Consider the following 8845-nt stretch of genomic DNA (forward strand, 5'->3'; position numbering starts at 1 on the left):
AATTATAACTGGAAAGAATCATTATAATAATATAGGAAGATAAAATATTGATTAAGGTTTTGATTATGAAGTTAATTAGGATATATACAGGTGTATTGAAGCGGCAGTGGATTTCAGAATCCCCCTTTCATTACTAACACTCATTTTAAAAATTGGCTAAGCCTCCATTTAAATGGAGAGTTCACCCAAAAAATGAAAATTCTATCATCATTTACTCGCCCTCATGTTGTTCCAAACCTGTATGAATTTCTTTGTTTTGCTGAACACAGAAGAAGATATTTGGAAGAATGTGTGTAACCAAGCAGCGAAAGCAACCATTGACTACCATAGTAGTCAGTAGTACCCATACTGGTAGTCAATGGTTGCTCTCTCTGCTTAGTTCTGCTTAGTAAACAGAAATGCATACAGGTTTTGAACAACTTGAGGGTGAGTAAATGATGATAGAATTTTCATTTTTGGGTGAACTCTCCATTTAAATGGAGGCTTAAAGTAGCCCATTTTTAAAATGAGTGTTAGTAATGAAAGGGGGATTCTGAAATCCACTGCCGCTTCAATATACCTGTATATATTTATATCCTAATTACCTTCATAATCAAAACCTTAATTTTGATAGACAGAATTTTCATTTTTGGGTGAACTATACCTTTAAGAGAAATATACTGAACAATTGTATATTTATGAATAATTTTAATTAGTTCTGGGGGAAAATTAATTGTGATTAATTGCATCCAAAATCAAAGTTTGTGTTTACATAATATATCTTTGTGTGTATAATTGTAGATATAAATACACACAAATGCATGTACATATACACTGTACACACACATATATGTAAACACAAACTTTTATTTTGGATGCAATTAATCACGATTCATTTTTCCCCAGCACTATTTTTAATGTGTGTAGGTAGCAGTTCAGAATTTATCTGACTCTTAAAGTCACTATGAAATCAAAATGGAGAATTCCTTATTTTATGGAATACTTACTATACTTCATACTTAAGTGCAATAAAATTGATCAAATGTGTTATAATCATTTTATAATAATTCAAAATGTAAATGGTAATTGAACTAATGAGTGATCCTCTGCTGCCATCTACTGTTTATAGTGATAATTTCATTTCATTTTCATGTTATTTTCATGATTTGTTTGTTTTCTACCAGAAATTCTCCACTAAACCATGGCACATTTTTCATGTTATCTCCATTGAATGAAAATTATAAATTAAGATATTCTTTAAAGTTAATTTTACTGCAAACATTTTGTTAAAAAACGTTTTTTACGAGAAATAAATGAATGAGAGGTGATCTAATGAAGATGGTATGTAGGCTGTAAACTGAAGGATGGTTTATTTTTATATCAGACCACTATTGTGGATCTGACCATTTTTTTTTTTTTTTTTATTATTATCTTTACAACTGTTTTAACTCTCCTTGTTTTTAATGTTTAATTCGTACACATGGTATTCTTATTTCTCATGCATATGTTACCACTATTTTAATTCATTTCTAGGTAAAGCACTTTGAATTGCCATTGGATATGAAATGTGCTATACAAATAAACTTGCCTTGCCTTGCCTTTTTTTAACATTAAAAAATATGTTATTGTGAATCTAGACAAATATAGAGTCTGTCTTTTTTAATTTTCTTAATGAATATTAATGAATATTAGCTGGTTATTTAAAATGAGAAATGAATTAAATATTCTGGGACTGACTTAATAGGTATAGAAAGTTACTTATATATACACATCGAAGGGTACGGATTCTGAAATCCATTGCCACTTATATATCCTAATTGAATTTCTAATCAAAGAAAGCATTAATCAATATTCATCCTCCATTATTATTATAATGATTATTTCCTGTTATAATATTACTTAATCAGTAGAACCACTGATTGTTTCTTTATATATGTTTTCTAAAGTTTGTATTTGGTCTCTGAGGAGTGACTGAGGGTCACTGCTTACTCATTCAACCCGGCTTTCAGAGATGAAATAGGGATTTGTCTTTCATTTATACTATTTATTTCCTTTTACTGAAACACTAAAGAATAAAGATGAATATTGTCTGTACTATTGCCTGTACTTCTATCTGAGGAGAAGAACATGTTATCTGTATGTTTTGGAGAACTATGTTGTTTTCAGTTGATGCTCCGCCAACTCCAACCTTGGAGAAACTGTATCTGTGTATGTGGTATGCAGTATTCTGCAGATCAGTTAGAGGTGTACAACGGATATGTTGTTCTGGACAAGCTGGCGCCGCTCCAGATCTGGAAGGTCAATCGTGCCTAATTCCGGGGTGAAAGCATCAACAAGAGATCTATGGAGACGTGAATCTGATGAACTGACAATGTGTGGAAATGTACTATGACTATATTTATTTTCTCTTAGCCAATCAGAATCATTCAACCTAAAGTAATGACATGGATAGACCTTGAAAAGGGTATAACTGTTGAAAAAAATGTATGAAAAGTTAGAGAGCCTATACGAACTCCTTGTGAGGCCTGAAGCTGCCTTCTGCTGATGAAACAGCAAACTATTCTTCAGTAAATTTTTCTTTAATTAATTTCACTCCTGACTCTTGGTTTTCATTCTTCACTACTGGTCTTGGCTCCTAAAATTTCCCCCCCTAATCTATACACACAACGATCAGGCATAACATTATGACAGGTAATTACTGATTATCTCTTCATCATGGCTCCTGTTAGTGGGTGGGATATATTAGGCAGCAGGTGAACATTTTGTCCTCAAAGTTGATGTGTTAGAAGCAGGAAAAATGGGCAAGCATTAGGATTTGAGTGAGTTTGACAAGGGCTGAATTGTGATGGCTAGATGACTGGGTCAGAGCATCTCCAAAACTGCAGCTCTTGTGGGCTGTTCCCGGTCTGCAGTGGTCAGTATCTATCAAAAGTGCTGCAAGGAAGGAACAGTGGAGAACCGGCGATAGTGTCGTGAGTGGCCAAGGCTCATTGATGCACGTGGGAGGCTGGCCCGTGTGGTCCGATCAAACAGACGAGCTACTGGACCTCGAATAGCTTAAGAAGTTAATGCTGGTTCTGACAGAATGTGTCACAATACTCAGTGCAAAGCAACTGACCCCTGTCCACCAAAAGCGCCAACAGTGAGCACGTGAGCATCAGAACTATACCATGTAACAATGGAAGAAGGTGGCTTGGTCTAGTTAAACGTTTTCTTTCGCATCATGTGGATAGCCCGGTGCTTTGTGTCGCTTACCTGAGGAACACATAGCACCAGGATGCACTATGGGAAGAAGGCGAGCCGGCAGAGGCAGTGTGATGCTTTGGGCAATGTTCTGCTGGGAAACCTTGGGTCCGGCCATCCATGTGGATGTTACTTTGACCCATACCACCTACTTAAGCATTGTTGCATACCACACCCTTTCATGGAAACGGTATTCCCTGGTGGCTGTGGCTCTTCCAGCAGGATAACGCTCCTGCCACAAAGCAAAAATGGTTCAGTAATGGTTTGAGGAGCACAATTTTGAGGTGTTGACTTGGCCTCCAAAGTCCCCAGATCTTAATTCAATCGAGCATCTGTGGAATGTGCTAAACAAACAAGTCCAATCCATGGAGCCATGGAGGCCCCACCTTGCAACTTCTAGGACATAAAGGATCTGCTGCTAACATCTTGGTGCCAGATACCACAGCACAGGGGTCTAGTGGAGTCCATGCCTCGACGGGTCAGTGCTGTTTTGGCAGCAAAAGTGGGACCAAGACAATATAAGGAAGGTGGTCATAATGTTATGCCTGGTCGGTATATATTGTATGCGTGTGTGTGCACGTGTGATTGTCCTCCGCTCCTGTAGGGGGCGCTGTGGTTTGACGTGTATGATAATCAGGAGCGAGTTCCGGTGAATATCAAATTTCTGCTAGTGTTCCTGCTCACCGATGAATTTCGTTGATAATTTACACAAATGGACGAGTAGGATGGATTTGGTGAGTGTTCAGTTGTTCTAATAGTACACCCTGCTCGATTATCGGGAAATAAAGACGTTTAAAGGCTGTTCGATGTGTTGTTTGTGTCGAGCGCTCTCACGCGCCGCTGCGTTTACAGAATGAATTTAATCTGATGTGAAGAACGTGTCTCGATCTCGAAGTATATTCGTATTCAGTTGCCCTCAGACATGTTTATTGTGTGGGATATCCTCTGTCAGTCCCGGTTGACGCGGCTCGCGGTGTGTGTGATGTTATTCACTCTGTTTTAGGACTTCGGGAACAAACTGCCCCAGGCTCTGTCGACAAACACTAAACTGCCCCAGTCTCTCTCCTCTAGCGCTAAATTTCTGCCCTCAGGCCCGTTTGAGCACTACGGGCGGCCGGTGGGAGTCAAAGTCAAAGAGGAAGACGAGAGTGTGGAAGATTTCTTTCATTTCGGTGAGTGTCGTTACACACGCACTTCACGTTCGCATATGATGTTATTCTATTGGCCCGGCATTTCACTTACGCTTTAATAGCAGCAGAGCTAAAGATGGGTGTGTAATTTCTGAACTTTTCCCAGAAGATACTGAATATGTAAATGCCGAACGCCTTTTCTGTGAACTGTGTTAATGCGTCATTTTCAATCTCAAGACTTGTTTTTGTTGTAAATGTCGCACTCATGATATTAAACCAACACTGTGTGTGTGTATTATTTAAAGAATTTATATACATAATATTTACCAACACACGTACCTTTTCAGTTTTTATTAATACAAATGCGGGAATGTTATTTATTAGGTCATATATTGACCAGAATACATAAACTGGTATTGTTGCAGAATGATTGTTTTGAAAGAGACTGTTCACCCAAACATTATCGTTCTGCAAACATTTACTGACGGACTTTCATCATTGGAACCGAGTCAACATTGTTTGGGTGAACTAGCTCTTTAACTTTATTTATAAAATTTGGTAATAATCACTATAATTTGGTGATAAGCACAATCACTCATAGCCCAGGTGGATTTTTTTCAGACTTGCAATTAAAGCGTTAGTTCACCAAAAAATTGTCATGTCAAACCCATTTGACTACCATTCATCTTCAAAACACAAATAAAGATATTTTTTAATGACCATTTTCTGTCCCTCAATTGAAAGCCTATTCACCCAAAATGTTCAATAAGAGATGGTAAACTATTAAATCAATATGAATCAAACAGTTTAATCATGTCTTTAACATACTAATTACTCTAAATATTCAAGTACGTTTTCAGCTATATTAACAATCTGCCCTCATTGACACTATAGGATAAATTGAAATAAGCGAAATGACAATACCATGTTTCTCTGTACAGCGGAATCAAATTCTGTCGCATTATTTTCCTGTTTAATACGGTGAAGCTGCTTTGAAACAAGCAGCATTGTATAAAGTGCTATATAAATAAAGGTCACTTGACCTGTCTTCTGAGGAGAATCAATTGCTTGATATGATGACAGATTTAATTAAGTCTTGTATTCACTGTTAGGGGACAACAGTTTAGGACCCAAGACCAGTTGTGAAGAATGAAGACCAAGAGTCAGGAGTGCAGTAAAATACATTGACTAAAGAATAGTTTGCGGTTTCTTTAGCAGAAGCCAGCTTTAAGTCTCTCAGAGCTCGTAGGCTGCGCTTCCCGCATATACAGTTTTTCAACACAATTATACTCCTTTAAAGGTTTAGCTACGTCATTACTGCATGTTGAATGATTCTGATTGGCTAAGAGAAAATAGATAGTCATAGTAAATTTTCACACACAATCATTTAATCAGATGCATGCCAAAAACTGTTGACGCTTTCACCCGGGAATTAGGCCCATTGTGACCTTCCAGGTCGGGAATAGGCGCCAGCTTGTCCGGAACAACAAATCTCTCTAGGATGCCCATTTTCCACCTCTAATACTGATCTATAACAAAGAATACTTGCACAGATACACAGCTTCCTCAAGGTTGGAGTTGGATGAGCATCAACTGAAAACAACATAGTTCTCCAAAACATACAGATAACTTGTTCTTCTCATCAGAGAGAAGTACAGGCAATATTTATTTTATTCTTTGTTTCAGTAAAAAATAAATAGTATAAATGAAAGACAAACTTTATTTCATCTCTGGAAGCCGGGCTGATTAAGCACTGACACTGCACTCCTGACATGGGCCAGACCCTCAGTCACTCCTCAGAGCCCAAATACAAACTTTAGAAAACATATATATCAGTGGTTCAATTGATTAAGTAAAATCATAACTGGAAAGAATCATTTAAATCAGTTTAATAATGAAAGAGGAAAAATCTTAAGGGTTTGATTATATATTAAATTAGGATATAGATATATATATATTTCAGAATCCACCCCTTTCATCATTATCAGCAGACAGTGTTTACAGCATTGAATTTTGGGAAATAGAAGCTCAAGCATGAGAGCCAATGAGGTTTGTTCTCGTGGGTCACATGGCATGTTCGAGCTTTTGTTTATGTTTGTTGGTCAATATTTATATGTGAATAAAAGCCTAAATTAAATCTGGTCATCCTATAACGAGATGCTTTTTGGGTTAAACAGCTTGAAATCTCCCAGGTTTTTAATAAAAAATATCTTCATTTGTGTTTTAAAGATGAAGGAAAGTCTTACAGGTTTGGAATGACATGAGGGTGTTTCATTTTTGGGTGAACTATCCCTTTAATTGAATAAAGAACACACTTCACTGCCAGGGCTGCGAAACACCTACACCTGATGATGGTTTTTCATGGTAAACGAATGCAATATTTTGAGATTGAAAATGCTTTTGTGTATTATGTACATGCATGTCTGAAATTGCAACGAACTGTGGGTAATTCTGTGTGCAATTGTGTTCTTTCATGACCAGCTCAGCATCTGCAGCAGCAGACCGGAGAGTGTCTCACTGCTTGTTGCGGCAGCGGCGCCAACTCTAAAAGCCTGTCTCTCCCAGATTCACCCAAGTCGAACAATCGTCCCTCGGCGGACCGGCCGTACCACTGCCAGGACTGCGGCAAATATTTCAGAATTAACGACATCAAGAGGCATCAGAGAATACACAGTGGGGAGCGGCCGTTCCCTTGCTTCCAGTGTGGGAAAAATTTCCCCACGTCCGGGGACTTGAAGAGGCACGAGAGGATCCACACGGGAGAACGGCCCTATCACTGTCTGCAGTGCGGCAAGAATTTCTCCGACTCGGGGCACCTTAAGCAGCACGAAAGGATGCACACCGGCGAGAGGCCGTACCAGTGTTCGCAGTGTGCCAAGCGATTCTACAGATCAGGAGACCTTAAACGTCACCTGAGGATCCACAGTGGCGAGCGGCCGTACAAATGCCTCCAGTGCGGCAAAACCTTCTCAGATTCCGGACACTTGAGGGGCCACCAGCGCATTCACACCGGAGAGAGGCCCCACCGGTGCACACTGTGCGAGAAGAGCTTCTTCAGATCGGGTGACCTGAAGCGCCATCACAGAACCCACACAGGCGAGAGGCCCTACCAGTGCTTCCAGTGCGGGAAGAGCTTCTCCGAGTCGGGACACCTGAAGGAGCACCGAAGGATCCACACTGGAGAGAAGCCGTACCACTGTAACCAGTGCGACAAGAGCTTCTCCAGGCTGGAGCGCCTGAAGGGCCACCAGAGCATCCACACAGGCGAGAGGCCGTTCCACTGCACGCAGTGCGGCAAGAATTTCTTCCGCTCTGGAGAACTGAAGCGGCACCAGAGGATTCACAATGGGGAGCAAGCATAAGCGTGTCCTGATTCATGTGCCTCTTCATTGAAGAGTGTGTGTATGTGAAGGCCGAGTTGGCTCTTCACGTTACTCTACTGTACCTGTAATACTGTAGAGAACTGATTCTCACTGACTTTTCCTCTATTTCCCATTAGAAATCAGCACATGCTGTACTCTAGCATTGTTATAAACGTGTGCACCAGTTGTTCATTGCCGTAGACAGTTATGAACCGCTACCTCTGCACACCTTCAGCCCCAGATTTCACCCTTCAGCGTGGCGCTGATCATGTGGTCGTTCATCACACTGTCTGTATTTTGTTGCAAGATATAGTCAAGTGACTCAATAGAGCTGTATATTGTACAGGAGGATATTATTAATATTATTGTGTATGCTTGCATTCCCTGTATTTTATGAATCCCTCTCTAATTTTTAAAAAAAATATAAACATGAATACTGTTTTATTGTCATAGTGTAGAAACCGTTGACATGAGATGATGGCTCTGAATCCTCTCATTTTGATGTGACCGTATGGTTTGTATCAGTCTCAATGGTGGCAGTGTTTTACTAGCTGCTGTTAAACTTGTGCTACATCCAACACAGTTATTGTTTGTAAACTATAACACTTTGTCACACCTATCATAATGAAATAAGTCTGTAAGTATAGATGTGGTCTGACTAATTTGATTTTGAGCACCAGGTGAATTGTATAGCGATTTTTCTTATAAATCACATTAGATTTAGCATTTAAGTGTTTTTTTTAATGAGCTATTTACATTTATTATTGTTTCAATTGGTCTAATTTTTACATTATATGTCTATATTTAACCATTTGTAACCTGTGTGTTCAGTTTGGAAGGCTTCAATGCGATCAGAAAGGCTTTTACAGAGTAAAGTGAGCTGTGTTGAGGGTTGAATTATAGTTATAACTGTTTTGCTTATTCATGCGCATGAATGTTTTCTTCATAATGTGTGTCATTGTCTCTTAATAAACACTTCACATGTATTAACGTCCGCTCACATTCAAGGTTCATTTATTGGTCTAGTGTAACATTTTACATTTATCTACTCATTAATAAAAAATATATAACATTTCAGATTAATTGTTAAATGTTTTTTATAGTGCTGAACGGATATTTTAATCTATGTTT

General features: G+C 38.8%; 1 protein-coding gene across 1 annotated transcript; it reads left to right on the forward strand.

Moving 5' to 3' along the window:
• Positions 1-3817: 3817 nt before the first annotated feature.
• Positions 3818-8708, forward strand: LOC137093860 (zinc finger protein 436). The gene is made up of 3 exons (XM_067458827.1): positions 3818-3956; positions 4226-4394; positions 6834-8708. Exons 1-3 carry the CDS (start codon positions 3909-3911, stop codon positions 7712-7714), a joined length of 1098 nt encoding a protein of 365 aa, XP_067314928.1. The 5' UTR covers positions 3818-3908; the 3' UTR covers positions 7715-8708.
• The last annotated feature ends 137 nt before the right edge of the window (positions 8709-8845 follow it).

This window comes from Pseudorasbora parva, chromosome 12 (assembly GCF_024679245.1).
Source record: "Pseudorasbora parva isolate DD20220531a chromosome 12, ASM2467924v1, whole genome shotgun sequence".
In the NCBI taxonomy this organism is placed as follows: domain Eukaryota; kingdom Metazoa; phylum Chordata; class Actinopteri; order Cypriniformes; family Gobionidae; genus Pseudorasbora; species Pseudorasbora parva.